Source organism: Hydra vulgaris, chromosome 09 (assembly GCF_038396675.1).
Source record: "Hydra vulgaris chromosome 09, alternate assembly HydraT2T_AEP".
NCBI classification, from domain to species: domain Eukaryota; kingdom Metazoa; phylum Cnidaria; class Hydrozoa; order Anthoathecata; family Hydridae; genus Hydra; species Hydra vulgaris.
This window is the reverse complement of record NC_088928.1, coordinates 10,767,501-10,795,444: the sequence shown is the minus strand read 5'-3', so window position 1 is coordinate 10,795,444 and position 27,944 is coordinate 10,767,501. Positions and strand designations below refer to the sequence as shown.

The window sequence follows — 27,944 nt, the reverse complement described above, 5'->3', positions numbered from 1 at the left end:
TGGTTTGAACAAACATTTGTAAAAAATAGAAAAATTTGATGGGGACAACAGTTTATATGTTTTATATTTATGAGTTTATATGTTAATGACAATGACTAAACATTGCTTTTTATATTTAACATTTTGTGATACTATAGCCATTGTTTAAATTATAAAAAAGAACTTGAGTTAAACATATATAAAAATTGAAATCCTATACAATAAGCTATAGAGTTGCTTATTTCTGGTAATTAACTTAAAGATATAACAAGGGGCTCCTTATAGTGCCTTGATAATGTGTGCTAAAAGCATTAAGGGGAACACCATCCATACTCAGCATGGCTTTGTTAATATTCTAATAATATAATATTCAAATGTTACTGCTGTTGATAGAACCAGATTCTTTTTGAGCTACCACAGAATTTGGGAAGCTTTACTACCACCCAACCTCAAAACCATTGAACTGAGTTTGAAAGTGGTACTCTTGTTAAGAGATAAGTTGACTATTTTTAGAAGAATTCTAGTAAGAAAGATGAAAGAAATGATTATTATTACACGAGAGGTCCAATTTTCATCAGAAAGATAAAAGTAATCAACTTTAAGAACTTGGGAACCTCTACTACCCAGCTTCAAAACCATTGAATTGAGTTTGAGAGTGGTAGTCTCATTAAGAGATAAGAGAAATAGTACAGACAAAAGACAGAAGTTGGATGCAGTAAACATCTGCCTAATATGAGTAAAACTACTGCAACATTATTAAAAGAAATTACTGGAACAATAATACTGCAACATATTATTGAAATAATAATACTACAATATATTACTGGATTAAATTACTGTTAGACACTACTGGAGTAATGTTTAATACTTTTACTAAAGAATATGTTAAAAGTATTCTTGCCTCATTACTTCCATCTAAGTGTAATAAGAAAAATAAATTCCGTAATGATTGTCAGAAAGTAAGTTGTAATAAGAGTAGATATAAGTTCTTTGTTAAATTGTTAAAGATATGATTAATAATAGTAAGAAGACTAAGTGGTTAATAAAGTCAATGAAATTTTTAAAGTTTTTAAAAATTTAGAGTTTTTTTGATTTTAAAACTTAAGAGTTTTAAAATCAAAAAAACACTTTTGTAAGTCTGTGAGATGAATATTGTTTGAATCATCTGCTGTAGAAGAGTTTTAGTGAGAAATAAATTAAGCAATGGAAACTGGAGTGATTAAGATGTCTCACAATTAATTTACATGTTAACTATTTACTAATTAGTGATGTATTGAATAATTGGCATCAGCATTGACATCGGCTTAATCAGCCACTTTTTGCATAATCGGAATCGGTATCGGCATTGGCCTTTTTTTTTAACAATTTACCTATTTTCCAATCGATGGCATTTTAATATTTTTATCCTGCATTATGACAATAATTAGATAATAAGTAAACTAAACTTTATGCACTACTTACAATTTTTTTGAGAAATTGCTTATTTTGACTTGATAAACAATATTGTTGTAAACAATAAATTGTTTACAGACAATATTGCTTATTCTTAAGATGATGTTTACAAGCTTTAATTTGACAGCTGAATGTACTTATACTTTTATTACCATACTGTTGTTTTTAGAATAATTTTATTTTGTGTTGTTCTATTGTTATATTTAAAAGTAACCTTTGTTCATAGCACTATAAAATATTTCCTGAAATTCTCCAAAATCAAACTTATATACAAAAATATACAATTTAGTAATTTAAGAACCATAGTGTTAACCAATACCATAGTCAATAGAAATTAGTCAATACCTTTTGATTAACACTATGAAATAAGATTTACTAATTTGAGAATAATGAACCATAGTCAATAGAAATTAGACAATACCTTTTTGCATCATTTTCTTTCAATAATAAAAAGACATTTATTCTAAGATGTTTGTTCTTGATGCTCGAGTTGTTCTAGTAAGAGAGTTGTTTGAGTAAGCGAGTTGTTTTATTAAGAAAGATGAAGGAAATAATTATGATTACATATGAGAGATAATATGGTGAATGTTATGTAAAAGGAGTCCAAGATAAAAGTTCTAATGAGATAGTAATATTTAGAGGGATGGATGAGATAGAGTAAAATAGAAAGCATTGTCTGAACTATCTAAAGGAGAATGAGGAGAAACTGGGCATAAGCTAGAGTCAGAGACAATACAGAAATTAAAAAGTAAAAATAAGTGTTATGGGTTGTCTAGGTAAGAAATTAAAAAAGACAAAAGTCTGTAGCTTTTTCCCAGTATGGTCAATAGTATTAGAGCAGAGCCTTTCAAAATGATAAGCATTATTTTCAATAAAAAAAATAAACCCCTTAAGGGCTTGGTGAACAAGTGTAGTGTTGGGAAGAAAAAGAACTTATGTTATTTGAACATCATTTAGTTTGTGTTTTAAAAGTTTTTTAAATTAATGGAAATGTAAAAATATCGTTAGAAAAATACATGTAAACATTTTTGAAATTAACTTTATTATATATGAATCTTTTTATATAAATAGTTATTAAAAACTTTAAAAGTTTGTCTAAAAAATACTAAATACTATCATAAAATAAAGTAAACTATCATTAAATAAAGTCTTACTTCATTCTCATCCAGTTTAACTTGTTCTTAAAGCTCAGAATTGTTTTCCATGTGCTCGCAAAAACAGTGTTGTTATTTTCATCCAGTAAAGATAGATTTGATGCAATAAATTCGTTAAAAAGGGTGTAATAAGAATCAATATGTGACAATGATAAAAATACTTCTCTAATGACCTAAATTACAATTGAAATAATTACTTGAGAAATAAACTTGACATAAACCTTGTTAACTGATTTTATGTTTTTGAAAGTATTAAACTATATTGTCTTTTGAAACAAAATTTTTTTTTATTTTTCTAATTATTTGAAGTCCAACAAATTAAATGTATAAATGTAATAATAATTAAAAATTGTAAAAAAATAGAGAGTAAAACACCAAGTGTTCGCCATGACACCTAGTCTGTGCCATTTGGTCACTAAAAAACATGCAGAGCAAAAACTAATAGCTGGAAAGTTTTAAAATCGTATCTAAAAGACTCTAATGTTTTCTTTACAACTGGCAAAAAAATTAACTATGGTAGCTTTAAAAGTAAAGGCACAGGATTTATTGCAAAAAAAACTTTCTCCAAAAATCTTTAATGCTTAATGACAAATTTTAAATAGCTTTAGAAAATCAATCAAAAAACATATTATTTATAATTTAATCGCATTTCTTTCTCTCTAATAAACATTAGTCAATGAATTTGATAGGGTGGGTGTAGGGTGGTTGTTGGGACCACTGGATACAAAATAACCCTCTTGCTAGCAATCTCCACCAAAATAAATTCAAAAAATTTGACTTTTTTTTCCTAATCGTAAAATATGGACACTGGCACAGTTGTCAAAATGGGTAATTAATTTAATTTTAATGAAAAATAGCCAAGTAGTAAAAAATTAAATATTTTCTAATCTTCGCAAAACTCACTTTCTAGTCACTTTAGTTAATTGATAATTTTAATTGTTTATAAACCTTTTATCCATTTTTAGAATTCAAAGTGTATATATATATATATATATATATATATATATATAAATATATATATATATATATATATATATATATATATATAAATATGAATAATTATATTTCAAACTTCAAAGTATATATATATTATATACTCAGTGTAGTAGTGGTGTAGTGGTAAAGCGCTCCCTTCATAAGCGAGAGATTCTGAGTTCGATCCCCACCACGTCCCTGGTAGAACCGCGCTCAACTTGTTTCTCCGCGCAGCGGCCTTGTTCGTCGAGGTTCGTGTTTCGGAGTTATAGAGTTGAGAGAGGGTTATAACCACTATTAAGTAGCCTCCTCATCTGTAGTAGCCTTCTTGGCCTTGAGGAGGTGAATAACAAAAAAAAAAAAAAAACTTCGTATATATATATACAAAGCATATATATATATGAATAATTATATTTTAATTTAAATACTTTTTTTAGCTATATCATTAAATATGATATAAGTTTTCAGCTTATAGAAACAGTTATTAGATTTTTCTACCTAGAAATTTTTTTTTTATTACTATTGTACTATTTTATACTATTCTTAGCTAAAGTTTCACACTGTTGTGCAAGAGCTTCAATCAGCATCTGTTGTGACATCAGATCAAGTTGTATCCATTCTAACAAAAGTTGAGAGAATGAACAAACGCTTGGCAACTGAGATGGTTGAGAAGTCAAAACCCCCAATCAAAAAGGAAGTATTGTATGCGAAGCCCAATTCAAATTGTAATTTGTCAATGTAATCAAAAGAAGAAAGTCCAAAGCAGCATCTTATTCAGATAAGAACAATTTCTTACCTGAATAAGATGCTGAATATAACTACTAAAAGTGACTACTCTATGGTCCAGCTGTTGTTCTATTCCATCTCTATGACTGCTCCAGCTGTTGTTCTATTAAATTAATGGTCCAGCTGTTGTTCTATTAAATTAATAAAAAATTAGATAAAAAAATTTCTACATTTTATCTAATAATGTCATTTTCTGTCTTTTTTTAGATTCCACGCAATCATATGACAGAGATTTCTAGTTTAACTTATAACTAAAGTAAATCCTTTAACAATAATTTAGACTTGAAAATAAATCTTTATCAAAAAGAAACAGAAATATATTTTTTTTAAATTGACGAACACTAGCAAAAAAGTAAAAATTTTCAGATGGTGAACATGTTTCTTGTTATTTGAGGTCATTTTTTCTATGGGCATTGTAAAGACCAACTCTTGATCTATAGGCTAAGATTAAAAGATTTATAATTTATGGAAACCCAAGCAAGAAATGAATATTTATATTGGACTAAGTCTAAAAAAGTGGCAAACACTGGGCATTTTACCCTATACAATGATTTATTGAGTTTAACAAATTTTTTAAAAATTAACAAAACATTCAAACTATTGAAACAAAATATATTGCAAAAAAGAAGTTATTTTTTAAAACTGAAATATTATTTTCATTAATATTTTTCTTTTTTAAAGAAGATGTAGGTGCACATTACAAATGCTAATTATCCCTAATTAATATGGAACTTTTAAAAAAACAAATTCTAACCATCCAATTTAAATAACTTAATCCTTGTCTTTAAACTTTCCCTGAATTCCTTCAAAAAAATTTATTTAAACCAGAAATTCATTCAAATTAGCTTCACCAATTTTAGTTCAAAGCATAGCTCTTAACAATCAATACCTTCCAAAATAAAAGCAAAATACAATATAGTTTGACCCCCACCCCTTCCTTTATTAAAAGTGTCACTTGTTAGAAGAGATGTTTCTATCGCCTTACTCTCTAAAAAAAACATTTAACCAAAAAACCACAAAAATAGATTACAATTGCACAAATATAATTTAAAAAGTAATAACCGAAAAACCATTCTGAAATTGTAAACAGATTTTTCCGTATAAGTAATTTTTATGCCTTAGAAACAACTTTTTTTTTAATTTTGTATGTTGAAATACTTAAATTCTAAATAAAAGACATTAATTTATCATTAATTTAAATTTATTACCTTGAATTTATTAATTTTCAATCAAATTTCATTTAAAGTTAAAAAGAGTTTTTAAAGAAAATATATTTATAGATAAACTTATATATTTTTTTTTCATACCTGAAAATAATTTACCTTTCTATATAAAAATTGTTTAAACAAAGTACACAAAGAAAACATTTTTGTAGATTTAGGTTGGTCTGGTTAGAAACGACATTTTAAAATGAGGTGACAGCAGCATCATACAAATTTAACTTCAAAAAAACTGTACAAACTTTGATCAATATTTACATAATTTAGATTAATTTATTAATACTAATTATTTGAAGGGGGTTTACTAATAATTATTCTTATTGGACTAGTTACTGCCATAACTCTTTTTGGAGAACTAAGTACACTGCCAAATTTTTTTTTTTTCAGAGGAAGGGGGGAGGACTTATTAGCATATTACATCTCTATTAATTATTAATAATAAAATTCATTAAGTTGCTCTATATACAAAATATGATATATATATATATATATATATATATATATATATATATATATATATATATATATATATATATATATATATATATATATATATATATAATGATATAACAATTTCTTCTTTAAATGCTAACCTGAGCATTTTTTTCTTTTTTTTCACTGTAATCATCTGAGAGTAAGCGCCCAAGACAAAATATTTGTTCTGGATTCTGAGATAACAAAATAAGTACCAAACTTTCATTATTTTGAAAATTTGCATATAGTAATGGTGGCCAACCATACTCATCTAAACAATCTACTTGGTGTCCAAATTCAAGAAGCATTTGAACTGAATCAACAGCACCACTAGCAGTAGCCAAATGAAGAGCAGTAACCCCCTTTTTGTCCTAAATTTTTTAACAAAAACTAAATTTATATAAAAAATAAATTTAAAATAAAAAATACTTTACTAAAAAGTAAATAACTACAAAATAAATAGGGTTTAACAACCATGAATTTATTAAATAAGTTTAAATTTCAAAACATTAACTTCACATGCATTAAATGTTTCCTGAAAATTGTTTTGACAAACAAACAGATTTTATTACTAGGTTTGATTTTTCTTTTTTTTAAAGAATTAATAATTGGTTGCACACAACTCAGAGGCAGGTTGAAATGGCACTGTTATGCAGGTTGAAATGGCAATGATTTCCAACAATGCATTCATTTATAGTGCTATTTTTGATACATTGATAGGTTAAAAATGTTTGCATTTTTAAATAATTAAGTCTAATTAGTAGAGATAGGCTGATTCCAAAAAATACTGATTCCCATTCCAATTCCGATTCTCAATTGTGATTACGATTCTTTACTAATTCTGATACTTTTGAGATTCCTATTATTTTAATTTAACAGATTTAAATTATTTTTAACGTATCGTTAAATTAATACTTACACAGACTTTAAAATTAAAAACATTGAAATCAGTTATATTGGTTCTGTTGAAACAGGCCTGACAGCACCGAGAGTCTAAGGAGCACAGCCTCCCCAAACTTTTTTATCAAAAACTTTTTTTTAAGAAATTGACCTAGAAATAGAGGACTTTTTTCAAAATATAGGAGTGTACCTCTCCTCCCCCCCCCCCCCATCATTTTAAAAATCGTGTTTTCGGCCCTGTGAAATAATAGCAACTTAACTAATATTATAATAATAAATAACAAATAATATACAGAATGTTTGTATAAAACTTATTATTAATAAGAAACAAATAATATAGTCATAAGTAATGGAAAGTGATCAGATACACAGAATATTGTCTTTTTAGCATTAACATATGTCACCACCATTAGAACTGATAGTTAAGAAACAGCAGGTTTTTTTTCAAAAACACAATCATTTGCTTCTTTACTTTTCTGGTCGCAGATAAGCTCCGCAGCACTAAATAACCGCTCCGAAAACACTGTACATAGAGACAACCCAAAGTATTTTTGTGTTAGTTTTTTCATATTAAGAAATTTGGATTTCCTCCAGTAAACAAACACGTCTTCGTGACTTGCGAGAAAAGGTTTATTCAAGTACACTGCTATTTCGTCTGAAATTGTGCAATACACAGTATGTGTCTTAAATATTAAAATAATTTTAAAAATTTTTTTCTATTATTATCCTCCTCAAGGCCGAGGAGCCCATTTCAGTCAAAGAGGCTACAATTTTTTTTTTTTTAATTACTTTCTGTTCTTAATTGTGGTTACAACCCTCTTTCAATTCTTTAAATTCAAAACACGGACCTTGACGAACAAGGTCAAAATATTTTTCAATATTTAAAGTATAATAATAATATAGAAGCGCATTCAATACTTACTACAGAATTTGTGTTGATTAATTAGTTATATAAAGACCAGAAAGTATTAGGTGCATGTGCGGTCTGTTTTTGATTTTCAGCAACATAAATTTCAAGATCTTTGTCTTGAAATTAAAATTGCTGAAAATCAAGAACAAATGTCCAATGCATTCAACTCACCGATCAAAGTAACAGCTTTCTCAGCGATCGCCCTGTTCCTAAAAATCTTGTTTTTAAATCTGGGATCAAGTATTGCTGCAAAAGCATATATAGGTTCATTCTCTCAGTCTACGTAATCCGACGATGCAATGATTCATATAATGCAGAAATTTCTGTAGTCCTTGATGCAATCAATTGACATTTTAACTGCATTTATTATTGGGAAAACTTCTGATGAGGTCACTTTCGATGAATTTGCAGTAAGCGTGATGTCTTCAAAAACTTTTAAAGCAGCAACGAGAGAAACTAAACTGTCTCATTCTTCGATTGACAATTCTTTGTTTTGTCGAGCAGCTTTTGGGAAATGTGGCGCTACCAACAGAATCGCATCTTTTTGTTCAATAAAATGGTTCAGCATGTGGGAGGTGCTATTCCATCTAGTTGGCTCATCTTGAATGATGCTGTGTTTAGGAAGTCCCAAAATCTCCTGAGATTGTCTTAAAAGTTTGTATGGTCTAAACAAATGTTTAAATTGTCCTACTATTCTTCCACAGGTAACAGTTAGTAAAGAAATACATTCATTGTCAAGGCAACCATTTGTTACAACCAACTGAAGTGTATTGGGGAGACAAGGAATGTTTGAGAACTTCCCAACTTCAATAGCAGAGACAATATTTCTGGCATGGTCTCTGATTTTTGATATCAGATTTATGAAAAGTTTTTAAATGCTTTAGCATGTTCGATGTTGTGTATGACTGAGAAATTCTGCCACCACCCCTGAATATAACTGTTTTGAAAAAATTGCATATTGCAGAGTTAGTGTCATTTAAATTGATCGCAAAATAGTCTCATACCTTGCTTTTCTTATGTTTCGACATGATGATAATACTATATATATGTATATATTCTGAAATAAAAACAGCATTTATAATGATAAAAAATAATAATACTAACAATAATAATTATAATAAAACAAGCAAATAAGATAATTATAAGAGTACTTATCTTCGTTTCAAATATCAATTGAAACTTTGTAGCAGTATATTGCGTATTTGCAACGTTTACTTTTGTTAAAGTTTTCCTTCACAGTTACTTAACTTTAACAACGATATTAAACGCAAAAGTGAAAATTTAACATAAATTAAATAGAAGAAAGTCACAACGGAAAAGTGTGTATATCCTCATTTCAATTATTAAAGGAGTATTAATAAAAGTCATTAAAAACTTATTTTAAAAAGAATTGGAATCATTAAAGAAAGTTGAGAACCACAATTCTTATGATTCTTTGAGAACCGCTGGAATCGGGAGAATCAGAATCAGCCCATCTCTACTAGTTAGGTTTAACCTTAGAATAATATAAAGTGTTAGAAAACTTGTGAGCTATCTATGAAATGACTGAAAATTGGAATTTATTAACAAATAGACAATATATTCTATAATATAACAATATAAATATAATTGAGTTCCGACCGCTTCCGCTTATATTTTACCCATTTACTGCAGACAATTGTAGTAAAGCTAATCAGTAAACCTGTAAATGTTAATGAATAGAAAAACTTTTTCATTTTGAGTTTTTTAGTATTTTCAGACTTTTTCCAGAGTTAAGGAGGTTATAGTTTTTTTTTGATAGGATTAAATTTAATAAAAACCACTATTTATTAAAGTTAACAAAAACCACAAATTGTAAGTATTAGGCCTTAAAGTATGATTATTATTTCCATTCATAAATCAAGAGGGGCTGCTGTATAGTGTTTATAAATATTTTTACACTGCTACACTAAGTTTGAAATTTTAAATTCAATATATCTATATAATGCAACATGATACAAAAAAATTGAGATAATAAAAGATGAGTTCCCATAAATTTTTATTTAAATTGAATGAAATGAACTGGTCTTACACTTGTTAGACCAAAAAAATTCATACAGTGTAAGTAGTTAGTTAATACAGTTAAGCAGTTAGTTAAGTTAAGTTAGTTAATTAGTTAAGCAATTCCTTAGTAGTTTGTAGTTAGCAGTAGTTAGTAGAAAAACATGAATAATAGTTGAAAACTTTATTATTTTTTTATTTTTTTTATAACATCTTCGCTTCAAGCAAGGCTGCAAGCAACCACTATAAGAGTTGGAAGTTACTGGAAGAGAAAAGATGAAGTTTGTAGAGTAAGATAACTATTGACAGACAACTTAAAAGATTGCAAAATTAATGAATCAGGAAAGCAAAAATGAAGGAAACGAATTCCAAAGAACAGATGTTTGAGGAAAAAAACTAGATGAATAAGAGTTTTTGGACCACTTAGAAACAGTCACAGAAAAAAGATGAGAATTAATTGAATGACGAGCATCACAAGAACGAATTTTAGAATAAGGCACAAGAGACGCTAGCTTGTTGGAGGTTGACTGCAAGAGCAGCTCAAACTATGTTTACAACGCATTTTTGCACCATGTCTAAAAGAGAAAGGGCATCATTAGAAGATCCGCCCCAGATATGGCAACAGTATTCTATACAAGGCCGGATATGAGATTTATAGAGATAAAGAATAGAATCTTGAGTAGGAAAGTGTCGAGCACGATAAAGACATGCAACCTTACCAGATGCTAACTTTGCAATGGATTTGATATACAGTTTCCAAAAAAGATCAGAAGTAAGAGTTAATCCTAGAAGATGAAGGGCAGATGACTCATCAAGCACATCACCATTCATAAATATAGGAAGATCTAAATTATTGCAGTAACGATTGGCTGAAAAAAATTGGGTTTTATCTAAATTAAACTTCACCAGCCACTGTGAGCTCCATGCTGTAGCAGAAGTGAGATCCTTTTCAAGCTCAAATGCCCCCTCCAAGCAATCAGAGAGTGTAGGCTTCTTATCATGACAAGAATAAATGGTAGTACCATCAGCTAACAATGCCACCTTAGATGTGAGAATATCTGGACGATCGTTAATGTAAATTAAAAAGAGTATAAGGCCAAGGATTTAACCTTGAGGAACACCTGAAGTTACAGGATATGAAGAGTCCTGTCTATCAACTTTTATACTGCGATTGGAAAGGAAGGACTCAATAATGTTAAAGATGTTACTAGTTACACCATGAGAAGAAAGCTTATAAAGAAGACCAGCATGCCAAAGTTTACCAAAAGCTTTAGAAATGTCAAAAGCAATAGCCTTAACCTCTCCAACTCTAATGCACGATAAAACCTATCGGTTATTAATGTTAGCAAATCAGCTGTAAGAGAAGATTGAAATTCATATTGATGATCAGAAAGTAAGTTATTAGATTCAGGATGAGAGATTAAGTGTTTGTTAATTAAAGATTCAAAAACCTTGCTTATGATAGGAAGAAGACTAATGGGACAGTAGTTAAACGAGTCAGATTGCTCTTCAGAATTTTTGAAAATAAGGATAACGGATGCTGCTTTCCAGCATGCCAGAAAATAAGACTCTGATAAGCACTTGTTAAATAGTTTTGAAAGTATGAATGACAACCCTGGAGAACACTTTTGCAAGACTTCAACAGGTATATTGTCTGGACCACAAGCTGTAGAAGAGTCTAATCAAGAATACAGAAGCTGGAGTGATACGAATTTGATACAAAAGCTGGAGTGATACGAATGTCAAGCAATGGATCAACTTGTTTGATGGCTATTTCAGGTAGAACACAACTAGTGGAATCAAGAGATGATATTGATGAAAAGTTCTTAGCAAACATACAAGAGGGGTGGAATAAGAAATTTGCTTTTATCATTGATACTGTTTAAGATTCTCCAGAAGTCAAGAGAGCCTAATTTTTGTGATGAAATACGAGATTTCATGACCTGAGAATAGCGAACTTTGGCGTTAGACAAAACTCTTTTACAATGGTTTCTAGCAATAGTAAACAGACGTCTGTTTTCTGGAGAATTGTTTTGCTGATAGATATGGAAGTAGATTTGTTTTGCTGATAGATATGGAAGGTTTCGATTGGAAACTGCAGCAGTACAATGTGAGGAAAACCATGGAGAAGAGTGAGGCTTGACCTGGAATTGTCGAGAGAAAATAAAAGATTCCATGCCAGCCTAAATCCAAGATGTTATGTAAGAAGCACATTCGTCAGCAGGAAGACAAAAGATTTCTACCCAAGGTTCATCAGGAAAAAAATCATGAAAAGAGTCTCAGTCAGCTTCAAGGTAGTTGTAAGAGGTACAATGATAAGGGGATTCAGGTGATGAAGAAGAATGAGATAGTAGTTTTAAAGAGATCAAACCGTGATCAAAAGCACCTAAGGGTGAATATGGAGAAACTGAGCCCTGACTAAGATCAAAAACAAGACATAGGTCAAGTAGAGAAGGTAAATGATTCGGGTTATCTGGAAAGCGAGTTGGAAAGTTGACAATTTGAGTTAGGAATTGAGAAAGGCTAAAATTGAGGGCCTTAACGCCAGCAGAGTCACTGACACTAGAGCCAAGTTGTTCAGTGCGATGAGCAACAACAACGATATTGGCTGATAGATAAAGAGAGAGGGCTTGGTCAATTTGATCAGAAATAACATCAAAAAGAGTGCAGTCTTGAGATAAAGGAGAGCAATATAGATCAATGAGAAAGGCGATAGAGTGAAGTGGTGCTAAACGAAAGCACATAAAAGAATAGTTTGTGGATTCAAACCTAGTTTGCCCACAAATGAGTGAATTCTTACAAATGTAATTGCGCAGACCAAGCATGTGACTATTGGAGTCTTTATTAATTAAACGAAGGTAACCATCAACACTAAGATCACAAGATGAGACAGCTGAACTCAAATTAGTCTCACAAAGAGCAAGCAGGTATGGGGAACTTTGCAAGAGATAAGACTCAACAGAAGAAAAGTTACTTCGAAGACCATGAATATTAGTGAATGATAGGTTTAAAGAGCTTGGTGATGACGATGGTTTTTTGTGTTTTATAGTTTTTGGTACTTTAATCAGAGTAATTCCACGTCAAAACAACCAATTTTTTTTTTAATGCAACCCTATGTCCTTGGATTTTTTTTATATTTTTACCATAGTTAGTGCATTATAAAATAAGATAAATCCCAAAATTTCAAGGTCTAACTCCCAACGGTTCGTGAGTAATGGTTGTTTTAATTTTGGCTACTATTATTGTTTTGGTCATTTTCCGCCATTTTTAAATTTACGTTTCTCCTTACAAAATCAAGTCTATAAACATTTCTATAAACAAGTCTATAAACATTTGAGTTCTAAAAATAAGTGACTTAGTTAATTTCTAGGTGAGGAATTTGAATATATAAATAAAAAACTCATTTTATAATTAAAAAGTACCTAAATATCAATTATAAATGTTAAAATAATGGACACCTGCCCCAGTAAAATTTTTAGGTGTGCAGTAAATTTTTTAAGCCTAAAATTTCAAATTAGATCATTGTATGTTTGATGAACATTGTGTGAAAAAATCATTTCTGCCAAATACAAAGTTTAAAAATTAAATGAAAAATATTACAAAAAAAGCAAATATAGCATATTTCGCTTATCGTAGTATTCAAAATAAATAAAAATGATGCATACTTGAATTGATATACAATTTTTTATAATATATCCATTAAAAATTATTGATTTACAAATATATACTTATAATTTTGTTAAAATCATTTTTTGAAAGTTCATATTTGTCTGATATTATTTTTGGTGCACTTATTAATGTTATTACATTAATAAGTGCACCAAAATGTTATTGGTGATTGGTATCCAACAATAATCATTCCTTTTCGTCCAAAAAAACTGTTCAGATGGACCGTGTGGATGCATAAATTTTATTTTTATATCATTATATTCTTCATCTTTTTCTACAACTACTGCAATTCACCAAAACGAGTCATATGTACATGCGTAATATTTGTATTTCTGCATTAGCTCAAAATTTATTAAACTTAAATTTTGGTAACTTGATTTTTTAGTAATATTAATAGATTTTGGATTTATATTGTTACTAGTTTTTTAAAAAATTTTTAAAACATAGATGCTTTCGAAACTGGTATGCAATGGTGAAATCCTCGACTTCCTGGTATTGTTTTTCCCCTCTCAAATCGTTTATTTTATGTAGCTCTAACATTAACCATAGTTCCTTTATCAATTTTAAAGAATTTTATTGTGAGCGTTTTTTTAGAGCGAAATTCAAACATTGCATCGATTGTTAGTATTTGATTTTTCTTTGGACGTTTTCTTGCTGTTGTTCGTTTTACTGTATCACCTATTGCATCACAAGAAGATTTGCCATGACTGGTTGCAAAAAATATCCATTCAGGATTCAATAAAAAATCTTCTGAGTGATGGCATAGATTTTGAAAATTTTTATACTGTCCTCCACATCCATCAGAAAAGTAATACAATTTGAAAATTGAAGAAGGGTTTCTTTGATATAATTACATAAAATATATTTGAAATCAAATTACCTTTTTTTTTTTTTTATGCTCATTATAAACATTACAACAATTGCCATTTTTCTTTTCAAATCTTTTTCCAAAGTAGTGAAAATGGTGATTACAAATGCTGAATAGTTCTTCACAAGCACGCAACTCAGATCTCCATAAAATGTTTTGACGAGTGTCTAGGTCATGTAGTAAAAAAATCTCTTTATTTCTAGAATATGAGGTTTTATGGCATTCTGAAATCAAAACTTTACCAATATCACATGAAATCACTTTGATAATGAATAAAAAAATTTTATACTTGCAAATTTAAAAATGCACAAGTATTAATTACATTATTTATGTAGAACTAATTACAACATTTAAATTAGATGAATATGTCTGAATTCAGCAATTAAACTTTGATAATTGGAAAAGACAAGGAACCAAGGAACAAAAAGGAAACAAAAAATACATTAAAAAAACTTTCATAACTTGAGAACCACTTAGATTTAGATTTAGGTAGGAATTATCATTTTTTCCTAAAGTACTTTGGCGAAAATTGAAAAAAAAATCAGAGAATTTAGGGTTATATGGCCTGGTTGTTTTGAAATGGAATTACTCTTAGGAAAAGAAATAAAAATTGCACATTTAATTCAGGAGCGGATCCACGATTTTTTGGTGTTTGAGTTAAATAACTTCCAGGTAAGTTCTATATTCCAAACCTTTGAATGTTCATACTTATGTCATTTAAAGATGTTTTGCAAAAATTTGCGCTGCAAAGAACTTGGGAACAAAAATACCCTAATAATTAGAAATCTAAAACATGGGGGAAATTAATTTTTTAAAATATGAATTCTAATATCCTAAACTAGTTAGAAATTTCTATTAGGTATTAAAATTTCATTCAAAAATAATGATTTGTTTAGAAATCATACATAATTAAACAACCCCCCTCGTTTTGAGGGGGTTGTAACCTTTACATGGTTATACCTTCTGAATGCCAAATGATTTTTTGACGAAATTTTAAAAATATGCACAATTTTTAGTCTTATTAAAGTAAGTAATTTTTCTGTTTGGAAAAATCAATTCCCTTCACGTTTGGGCGGATGATTTTTACTTTTTAAGGTATTTTTATTCCCAGGCTCTTCGCAGCGCAATTTTTTGCAAAACATCCTTAAATGACATAAGTATGAACATTCAAAGGTTTGGAGTATAGAACTTAGCTGGAAGTTATTTAACTCAAACACCAAAAAATCGTGGTCCAACCCTGCAATTATATATACATTTTTAGTACAAAAGAAAAATATTTACAAAACTATGTATTTGGCATAAATGATTTTTTCACACAATGTTCTTCAAACATACAATGCCCTAATTTGAAATTTTAAGCTTAAAAATTTACCGCACACCTAAAAATTTTACAGTGGCAGGTGTCCATTATTTTAACATTTATAATTGATATTTAGGTACTTTTTAATTATAAAATGAGTTCTTTATTTATATATTTAAATTCCTCACCTTGAGATTAACAAAGTCACTTATTTTTAGAATTCACACGTTTAAAGGCTTGGTTTTATAAAGAGAAATGTAAAATTAAAAATGGCGGAAAATGACCAAATCAATAATAGTAGCTAAAATTAAAACAACCATTACTCACGAACCGTTGAGAGTTAGACCTTGAAATTTTGGGATTTATCTTATTTTATAATGTACTAACTATGGTAAAAATATAAAAAAAATCCAAAGACATAGGGTTGCATGGCCTGGTTGTTTTGACATGGAATTACTCAAACTTGAACTTGACTCAAAAGAACTTGACTCAAAGCATAGACAGTAGTCAGTACACTATTTAATAGTCCAAGCAATTGCCTCATTATTATTAATAAACCTTAAACCGTAACAAAGGGCTTCAAATGAGGCCTCAACAATGCACACCAAAAGTAAGAACAGGGACACCATCTATGCGCAACATGGCACTGTTAGTACTCTGATATTTTTTAGCTGTTGATGGAACCAGCCTGTCTGAGAGCTACCACAGAGTTTGGTAAACCTGACTACCAGCCAGCCTCAGAACCATAAAACTGAGTTTAAGAGCTGTACCCTCATTAGGAGATAATAGAATGAGTTGCCTAGTTATAAAAACAGAGACACAAGCAAAACCCATGCATTGAGTCAAGAAGATCCAGCAATATCCTAAACTCAAAATAATGTTTTAAAAATACATCTGCGCCATTAATAATAGATAATGTAGGGGTTCAAGGCTGGTCAACAGATAGAATCTGTTTACCCCTTAAGTCTTTGCCTTAGAGGCCTTCTACAAGACAGTAGCCGGATGCATTTAACGCTAGCCCAAGATGAGTATTTTTATCGAGACACCGTCTCTAGCCTTTACTCAACCAAGAGCCCCAGGGCAGGGGGTGTTTTAAGTCTTTAAGAATTGGCTTCTCCTAGCTTTTGCCTAAAATAACGTATCCTACAAAGCAGCAGGACATGAAGCAGGTTGTACTGGGTTACATGTTACCAGTAGCAGGATAACCTGACCTGACATATAAAATTGTAAATATAAAGCATTTTAATGTACTTTGTTGAATTTTTTGAAAAAAAAAAATTCTACTTATAACTACAGTATAGTAGTTCAAAAAAGTTTCATGGTTAATAAATTAAATGGATCACAGCAACCTAATAAGTTAATTATAATTTGAAAACTCATAAATAGACAATCCTTCAGGTATAGAACATATAAGAAAAGTAAATAACCTTTGATATAAAATGTTTGTATTACAAGTTTATATATTAAAACTCTATCTGAGTTTCTGGAAATTTATATATCTTTCAGGAAAAAAAAGTCGAGGGGTAGAACAATCAAGAGGTATAAGGTTGAAATCCACCCTTGGCCTCTAGAAATAACTTCTTGAAACTTTCATAAAAATTTTATTACACAGTAAAGTTTTTTTGTTTAAAAGATTAGAACTAAGAAGGAATTGCAAACAAAGTTCAAATAAAAAATCCTCAACTGTAGTTAAAGCTTGTTGGAAAGCTCTGCAACCTTAGGGAGGTAAAAGTAATAGCAAAATAAAATCCTGGTAACTAGCATTTAAAAACTTTGCAGAATAAAAAAAATGGTAGACATAATAAAAATTAACCATCCTTCAATTAAAAGATTGTCAAATGAAATTCTTTCAGAAATAGCTTTTTCTGATTGGTTTCTAATATGAAAACTACTTATTCCACCTATTTCAGTTTTTTGATCTTGATGAAATAAATAATGTCTAAACATTTGTAATTTACAACTCAATTTGATTACCATATTAGGATAAAATCAATTTACCTGCTTGTTTGATTTTTCAAAGGTTTTATGAAACTCCACTCAAAACCAAACCTTGGTTAGTTAATAATTATATTATCATAGTTAAACAAGGAACCTTTTTATTCACTGAAGCACCATATTTAAGAAGAAGTTTAACACTGTCAGCACTTCCCACTTCAGAAGCATACATCAATGGAGTAAAGCCTAAATGAAAACAAATAAAAAGCTTTATAAAACAAATTAATTTAAAGTTTTATTATTAATATTTAGTTTTTCAAAAATTTAATATTATCATTAATACTAAATTTTTTACATACAGATAAAATTTGCAAAATAAGTAAAATAAGAAATTTCCTAAAAATTTACTTTAGAAAATTTCTTAACAATATACAGTTACACTTAAAGTTACACTTTTATAGTGGATTGACTGTTTTAATAATCTTTAAAAGCTTTATAAAGCTTTATTTGTATAAAAAATTACAGGACATTATGTGGGTCTAAAGAACAAACTTACAATCCTTGACTTTATAGTGCTTACAGCAACTTTTGAGGCTCATTAAATTTTCTTTCTCATGCACACTTATTTTTATTTTATGCACACTATTTTTTTTTTTTTCTTGTATATATGCATATATATATATATATATATATATATATATATATATATATATATATATATATATATATATATACATATATTTATGTATATATATGTATGTATGTATGTATGTATGTATATATATATATATATATATATATATATATATATATATATATATATATATATAACTCTATATATATATATATAAATATATATATATATATATATATATATATATATATATATATATATATATATATATATATATATATATATATATAAATTAGTAAAAACATTTTTTTTTTTTTTTTGTCTTGTCTCTAACCCAAGCTTGTGTTCAGTTCTCCTTTTTCTCCCTTAGGTGGTTCTGATTATGCAATGATCTTTATAAATTTGTTTCTCTTCTAACCCATATGCTATAACTATATTCTGTCAGGAATATACAGGTATACGAAAAGCTATATGAAAACTCTTCGCATAGCTATTGTGATATTTGTAAAATATTTTAGCAGAACAATATCTCTTCAGAAGAGATATCCTTCTGATAAAGCATTTCACATGAATCAATGCTTTTTTCATTAATGAAATACTATATAATAAAATGTATAATTACATTAATACTACATTATTATGTTATAAACCCTTCTAGCCCTTCTAACTTCTTCTACTGAATCACCCCATCATTGTACTACTTACTATTACCTTAAAACTGATTGGGATTCATTTCGTGATTTTCTTTGTGATGGTCCTTGGGCTAATGTCTTTTCTCTATTCACTAATAAATGGACTTCCTATGTAACCTCCTGGTTTAAGGCAGGAATGGAAGCTTTTATTCTTTTTCATCAGTTCCAAGTCAAGCCTCATTCTACTCCATGGTTTTCACCTCCTTGTGCAGCTGCTATATCTAATCATTATCTTTTTCAAAAAAACAACTCTCTTGAGAACAAGCGCCTACTAATTATTTAAATTGATATAAAAAGAAGGTGTCTGATGCAAGCCCCATTATTCTCAATTCACTAAATCTTGTATCTAATCTCAGAAGTTAGGCTCTAGATACTTTTAGAAAATCTTCAACAGCATCATTAACAAAAGTAGGTCTGACATTCTATCTCTCATTCACGGAACTGATCTTATCACCTCTCCCAAGGATAAGGCAGAACTATTTGCAAAGAATTTTTGTTCTAATTTGACACATGAATCTTTCAGCCATACTCTTCTTTCCATTCCAATTAAACAGGTTAACCCATTGTTAAACATTCAAATCGCTCCAGCTCCCATTACTAAAGTCATATCTCAATTAAACTCTTCTATGAGTTGTGGTCCAGACAACATTTCTGTCATTAAAAATTTTTTTCCTACCTAGTGGAAAATAACTGTGGTTCCAATTTTTAAAAACTATGGAGATCATTCTTTTTTAAGGTTCTACCCTTGGTCATGTTTTGTTTCATCTTATTTCAACCTTAACAGATTAGCATCTGCTAAGGTTGCTTCTCTTTATCCTGCTTGCTATTTTTTTACTACTGATTCCATTCTCTACCTTTTTAAATCTCTCATTTACCCCTGTATTATCTCTTGTTCCAAATCTCATTCTCGCTTAACACATCATTCACAATAAGACTTCATTTAGTACTGGATAGCTCAATTGTACCTGAATTTTTGTTTTATTAGTTTTAGTTGATGAAATGACAATTAGATTGGATATTTTGCAACGTATCTTTAATCATTCTATGCTTCTAAAACATCAAAAAAGTCATTAACACTTGCTCGCTCAATAAAATAAATAAAAAAACAGAAAAAAGGTGTGTTTAACAGCATTATAAGTGTATTTTTAAAAAAATAAAGGTTTTCTGGCTTAAATCTGGGTTCCATCTACAATCAGATAATACAGGGTTTTGCAAAGTTATAAGTGCACATTTGCAAAGTGCATTTATAAAATTAATTTTAACTCTTATATTATAAATATCAATGGAAAGAAAAGTACGGAAAATAATTTACAGAAGAAACTAAAAATAGGATAATTTCAATGAGAAATTGTGAAAAATATTCAATCAAGGAAATATCCAACACTTGTAATTTAACTCAAAATGCTGTTAGTCGTGTTATAAAAAATAGTAATAATAATATACCATTCACGTCATCTACAGTAAAAAGAAAAGAATTGTATAAAATTAAAAATTCTATAAATACAAACATCGAACAGACAATATTTAATTCCATGGAGTGTAACAATGCCGTTGTTCAAAAAGAAATTTAAAAGTAAATTTTAGAACAACATGAAAAAAACGTTTCGATCTCATTTATTTATTAGATTAGCAATCATTTCTTAAGAAAGAAACACCATGGAAAGAATAAATCAGAGATCAATATTTGCAGCAGAAGTTACTAGAATTGCTGATTCAAATTTGGTTTTTTTAGACAAAAATGGATTCAATAAACATACAGTGCGCTCATATGGCTATTCTCCAAAAGATACCAAAGCATACTTGACAGTTTATGCAAATAAAGGACAGAATGTTAGCCTCATGTGCTTAATTTCCAATTTAGGAGTTAAATGTTTCCAATACAAAAGCAGCACATACAATACACAATCATTTATTGATTTTATCAACAACAAACTAGTACCATTCTTTGCAGTAAATCCAAATAAAAATTACTAAGAGAAAAAAATATTACTCCTAAGTTTTTATTTCCATACTCCACTGAATTGAACCCAATTGAAGAGTCCTTTTGCAATGTTAAAATCCAATTTAAATTCCACAAGAAATGCTAATCCCGATATGACTATTGAAGAAACTCTAGAATATATTTTATCATCTGATAACAATTATAGTCAATAGGGCAATGTCTTTTATATAAAAATGAGAAGATGGTTGGAAAAGGCAATAAGGAGAGAAGAATTTATCTAATTAAAATATTTAAATTATTTCTTTATTTTTTTCTTTAATAATGTACATTTTTGCATGCCTTTTTATAAATTTATGTTAAATAATGTATACTATTTCTTTAAGTTTATGGAAAGTAAGTATCTAATCAAATTAATAATAAAAAAATTATTGATATATAACAATATGGTAAATTAAGTATAAATGTAAAGAATTTTCACTAATTAAACACTTCTTGTTTTTATTTTAAAAAAAAACATTTTTTGATTGCTAATTAATTTAACATTTTGCACAATATTTTTTATTTTTTAAAACTAAAAAAAATAATTTCCAAAAAAATATATATGCAATTATAACTTTGCAAGCATGCACTTATAACTTTGCAAACATGCACTTATCACTTTTGCAAACCCTTAAAACAAAAACTGAATAGATTGAACAAGGAAAATTTGAATTCAAAAAAGACCAAACTAAAAATTAGGCTGCTCAAGTTTTCTTTTAAAAATATGGCTGCTCAAACTTATTTGAGCAGCCATATTTCAAGTACAATCCATCTACCTTAAGTAACATTGCTTGGAAACAATTTAAAAGAACTGTAGTTGAAAAAGCTGCTACGGAATTTGTTTTTAGTTGTAATTTTTTTCTTCTTTACTTGAATACTACTACTTACATGAAAATTTACTATAAAATTTTTTTTAAACTAATAGCAAGTTGTTATTTGTTTTACTTTTATGTTTTTCAGTAAAATATACAAATATACTAAGGGATTTGTATATATGTTCGAATGGGGCTTGGTGATAAGTTGCTTGCCAATGTTTTTATTTATAGACTTTTAAATTGTAAATATTGTTAAATGGCAAAATAAACGAACAAAAAAAGAAAGAAAAAATCTTTTAAAGATCTTTTTTATGGAGAAATGGGAAGATAGAAAAGAGCTAGCAGATCTACCAGATCTAGGGAAATCTATATATTATCTAAAAATAAAATTTTTTTTAAACCCAATTAACTTTCTTGAAAATAAAATAAACAGAGAATATATTAAGTTGATAAAAACGAATTTGGAGCATAGCTTTTATGTAAAGAATTGTTTTAGAAAGGCAAACATATTGCAAGAAATATAGATTGCAAATACAAAAGGTAAAGTTTTCCTTTCCAATTGCTTGAAGAGAATGTCAACAAGCTAAGATCACGTGGTTTATTAGATGAAGAATTAGCTGTTGACGATTACATAAATAACTTTTGAGATCTGTACAAGTGAAATAATTGCTATCACGGGACGAGATTGAAAAAATTTGGATACTTTTTTAATCAACAATTGTGTCGAGGTAGAAGAGGAGATAGATGAAGTGTCACACAGTTTGCCTCCTGAAAAGCCAAAATTATCAGAGATTACACAAGCAAATTGAGTTAATTGAATGTTGGTCTCTTTTTGACAATAACGGTGTTGAAATACAACAATCGCTAAGACTACTATCAAAGATGTAGAAGCAAAAAAGCAAAAAAAATAGACAGTTTTTTCAAAAAATTGTAATAATTTTTTTTTTATTTAAACATTGAAAATGAACAATAAAAATAAACAACTTTTTCAAAAATTTGTAAAGAATTTATTATTTTACAAGTAAAAGACTTAAGCAGCATCTTATTTCATTTTTTTTTGCTTTTTAACCTCTATTTTTGTTAAAATCAAAAATTAGCAGATGTGATACAATAGTTAGCATGCTTGCCTCAGAAGCAAGCTGTCCACTTTTCAACGTGAACTCTGGGCAAGTTTTTCACTATTAAAAGAAAGGAAAGTAAAGAAAGAAGGGTGAATTTCTTAGTTAAATGCTATTCCTTAGTGCTCCATAACAAAAACCTAACATTCTTGGTCTAAATGCTTATTTTATCACCTAAAATAAAAACTAAGCCACTTAAAGAGGTTTTTTAGTTATTCAAAATTTTGGTTATTCAAAGTAAATTTCTATTCCCCTAAGAGGTTTGAATAACTGAGAGTTTACCGTACTATAAAAATTTTTCAAAAGTTTTTCAAAAGTGTATCATGTTGGGTCTCAAATTAAACAAAGTCATATGTAAATTTTAAAAATGATAATTATATTATAAAAAACTTATTGAATAAAAGTTATTGTCAAAAAAAAATTATAAAAATGCACTTTTTCCTTTTTTAGTTAATAAACCTCATTTTTTATGCTGTTACTCTAAAATACTCAATTTAAAAATCTAAAATATTTATTTTTATATAATATTACTACTATTTTTAAAACTTCCATATAATTTCACCTCATTTGAGAGTCAACATGATGAACGCTTTTGAAGAACTTTTTTTGATAATATTAGAAACTCATTAAATGTTCAAGGGTCTTGGGAACCTCTAGAAATATTTTTTATTCAAAAATTCTTTAAATCCAGTGTTTTTTTATCATATAGAATGCATTAAGGGAGTACCAGCATTTATTTTTCAAAAATACTGTTTTTTGGGACGCCCTAGTGCGAATGTAGAATTATTATGCATTCTTTTGTTAAATGCGCATTTTTTGAATTTTTTTTTCTTTTTGATAAAATCTTTTTCAATTTAAAGAACACTTATAAAAAAACAGTTTTAAAAAAGTTATAAAAAGTACAAAACAATTTTTTAAAAAACGCACCATTTGTAAGCAACTTAGAAAAAAAATAATTTAAAAATTTGAAATTAACCTTGATACTTGTTAAACTCTTATTACTTGCATACAATTTTGGGGGTATTTTGACACTTTAGCACAAGGTAAATTTCAATATTTTTGTAATCATATTTTTTATGCAATCAATTTTTTATGTAATAAATTTTTTTTTTATATTTGCCCCAAATTTAGCTCCTTGTGATTAGCGCTTTCAAAATTTCATATTTCTGAACACTGCTAATACTATTTATATAAATAATAAGTGCTACAAAACTAACAAAAAGACATGTATACACAATTAATTTTTAAAAATGTCCACCTTTTAGAATTAAATGTAAAAATTTCTCCACAATTATTGACACACAAAAAAAAAGTTTCTTGAATTTAACTTTATTTAATTTAAATTTCTAAAAGTGAGATAATTAAGAAGGTATCAAAATTCCGGCTGGAATTTGTGACTTTTAGGTCATTCCAGTTCTGGCCGGAATTATAATATTTCAGGCCAGAATGCCGGAATTTATTTTTTACTTTATTTATTTAAGACATGTGACACAGACTGTGTAAATTAAACCAAAAAATCTTTGTCCTACAGGGCAATGAAGAACTATGGGTAAACCTAGGTAAAAAATACAAAATTCTTAACAAATACAATATAATTTTAGGTAAAGGTATTTTAGGTAAAGCTACAGTTTGGATAATATTTTTAAATTTAGGCAAAGCTACAGATATGCGGTCTAAAATAATTTTATTTTTTCGCTTGTTGTGCTCTCATAAGAAGAGAGTTTTTAAACATTTAAAATTTTAATTGAAATTATAAAAGAAAAAAGATTGCTGTCCTATGTCAAAACCTCAGTCAATGTAGCAACACTTCCTTGTAGAAGCAGGTTATAAGATAGTTGATGTAGTAACACCCCCTTGTAGCAGCAGACTATACGATAATGGATGTAGCAGCACTCCCTTGTAGCAGCAGGCTATAAGATAGTCGATGTATCCACTAAAACCAATAAATATTTTTTATGTTTATATTTAAAAGTCACCACTTTGAGCAAGTCTCCACACGAAAGCGCAACACGCGACAAATTAAAATTATTTTAGACCGCATATCTGTAGTTTTGCCTAATTTTATTGGAGTAATCACTTTAAACAGTTAAAGAGAATAGGATGTCTAATACAGTAAATATTTCATATATATGTGTGTGTGTTTATATTTATATATATATATATATATATATATATATATATATATATATATATATATATATATATATATATATATATATATATATATATATATATATATATTATAGGTTATAAATATATATTATGTAGCCACGATGCTGAGGTGCAGGCTTTCACTTTCAATCTTGAGGGTAAAAAACTACATAAATATAAATCTTGTTCCGACCGGAATTCCGGCTGGAGTTTTTTCAACGATTCCAGCAAACCCAATTCCGGCCTGAATTCAAAATTTCAAATCTGGTACACCCATAAAGATAATATAATTCTAAATTTTAAATATTTTAAATTAAAAATGTCGGAGCAATTATAAAACATTCTATCACTTTTAAAAGAAAATGTTGAGAAAGTAAAAAGAACTTATTTTTAATTAACAACATTGCATAACTTTTTTAATTTCAATAAGATTATATAACAGTTAAAAACTGTGTAAGTATTCACAAATACAAAATCAACAAACCATTTAAATCAGCAAAATCAATATAATCTTTGAAATATGGTACAACTTCCTCCAAACAGAAACTAGAAAATTGACTTGAAAAATGTAATAAAGTCCCCCCTTCATCAGTTCGAAATTCAAACCAATTGTATTGGTGCAAATCATTATCAAACATAAGCTTAAGAAGAGCTTTCACTACCTGTTAGTAGAAAAATTTCTCATCATTATCATTATCATCATCATTATCATCATCATTGTCATCATCATCATCATCATCATCATCATCATCATCATCATCATCATCATCATCATCATCATCATCACCATTATCATCATCATCATCATCATCATCATCATCATCATCATCATCATCATTATCATTATCATCATCATTTTCATCATCATCACCATCATTGTCATCATCCTTATCATTATCATCATCATCATCATCATCATCATCATCATCATCATCATCATCATCATCATCATCATCATCATCATCATCATCATCATCATCATCATCATCATCATCATCATCATCATTGCCACCATTATCATCATCATCATCAGTGTAATCATAATCATCATCATCACCATAATCATCATCATTGTAATTACATACCTCTGACAAACCATTATCTATGGCAGTCATAATTGGAGTATACCCTTGATCATCAGTTTCATTTAAATATTTGTAAAAATTATCTAGCTGACACTCTTGTAAAAATGCTAAACAATTTAAAAAGTCTGTTAAAAAAAATCGATCAAACAAACATTTGCTAGATAATAAATGTAAAACATTTTTTTTTAAATTCAACTTTGTAATTGGAAACAATATTTTACAGCAATTAAAATGTTTGTTTAGAGCAGCATAAGCTAGAGGTTGAAATTGTTTATGATCTGTTAGGTCAGGGCTTGAACCATAATTTAACAAAATATCAGTCATTTCAGAATACCCATTGAATGCTGCTATATGTAGGGCTGTTTGACCATTAATATCAATTAAATTTTGAAATTTTTTAACTTTAAGAGTTTCTTCTATTGCAGTGAAATTATTATTAGACACATTTTTGAAAAAAAAGAGCTCCTCCTCTGTTAATAATGTTTCTTCCACATTGTCACTAACACTAGAAACAGGCGACTGTGATTCTGAAATGTTATCAATACTTTTGTCATCTATAAATTCCTCATCAGTATTGTTGCTACCTTGTTCTGTACATATGCTTTGCTCATCTTCTGAACTGGAATCAGATGAATTATATTTATTTTTTAAATACGAACGTTCGTTAAATGGAAGTTTTTTTATTAAACGAAATGTTTTAAGTTTTTCAAGACGATCATCTTGTTGCTTTTCTCTTGAACGAAGAGAGAAATTTTTTTTCTCAATTGATGTATCAACGTCTAATTTATTTTTCTTTTTAGTTTGTTTTTTTCGCTTTTTTGACTTTATTCTATATTCTTCATCACTTGCAATAAAATTGTAATCATCCTCATCGCAATACTCATTCTCAATTAAAGTGGCTGACTCAGTTCTATACTGGTTTCTTCTATAAAAAAAGTATTAACTATTATTTATTTTAACTCAAATTTAAAACGATTCTGTTGTTTAGAATGTTCGCAATCAAGGACATTCGAAAAGGAAACAAAGTAATGATGTCAATATTTATTAAATGGAAAGTTATTATTCTTATTTATTATTATTTCAAATTATTCTTGTGTTATTTTTTTAAGATAAAAAACGTAATTTAAAAAAGAAATTTTAGAAAAAAATGAAATAATTAATTTGAATAAAAAATATCAAGAAATATAAAAACCATTAACCGTTAATTAAGTTTACAGCGTAACATTTTAAAATACATATATCAAAACAACGAAGCAAAACTAAGTCACTAAATTATACTTCAATACTAAATCAATAAGAAGTTGCGTTTTTGTTTGATATTATTTTTTTATAACATAAATAGTTAAAAATAAAATCGCGATCTGACAATATACAAGAAGTTTGGAAGTATAAAAATCTACTTCGTTGAAGTAGTTTCATGAGTGTGATACTAATTCAAACATTTTTTGACGAAAGATTTATGTAACAAATAAAAAAAGATATAAAAAATAAAAAGCTTTTTATGAGCATCGCCTTTAGCAATTTTCATGATCGCGCTCGCCGATGTTATCTCGAGGGTACATAATCACGCTCGATGAAAACATATTCTAATTTTATGAGCGCGATATAACACGCTTGACGATTTTCTTCATCACAAGCCCTGTATGTATTTATTAAAATTATTTAAAAATATTTTAATATATCAATGTTTATAATATTATTTTAATTTCTTTCTGAAAAAAGTATATTCAGGAGCTCTTTTAAAAATTAAAGTCTATAGAATTACACAGCTTACACCCAAATACACAATAGTAATTATATAACTACATAAAAAATAAATTTGCTATG

General features: G+C 28.3%; 1 protein-coding gene across 4 annotated transcripts in view; it reads right to left on the bottom strand.

The window, feature by feature from the left end:
- Positions 1 to 27,944, bottom strand: part of LOC101238367 (uncharacterized) — an 81,454-nt gene that overhangs the window by 42,874 nt on the left and 10,636 nt on the right. For all 4 annotated transcript variants that reach the window (XR_010640637.1, XM_065804700.1, XM_065804699.1 and 1 more), the window contains exons 3-7: positions 26,118 to 27,042; positions 25,517 to 25,694; positions 17,799 to 17,887; positions 6,160 to 6,411; positions 2,586 to 2,758 (exon numbers count right to left, since the gene is read on the bottom strand). Coding sequence is in view for 3 of the 4 variants with exons in the window: in XM_065804700.1 (XP_065660772.1) it covers positions 2,586 to 2,758; positions 6,160 to 6,411; positions 17,799 to 17,887; positions 25,517 to 25,694; positions 26,118 to 27,042 (1,617 nt within the window). In the remaining variant the exon portion in view is untranslated. The remainder of the gene's footprint in view (positions 1 to 2,585; positions 2,759 to 6,159; positions 6,412 to 17,798; positions 17,888 to 25,516; positions 25,695 to 26,117; positions 27,043 to 27,944) is intronic.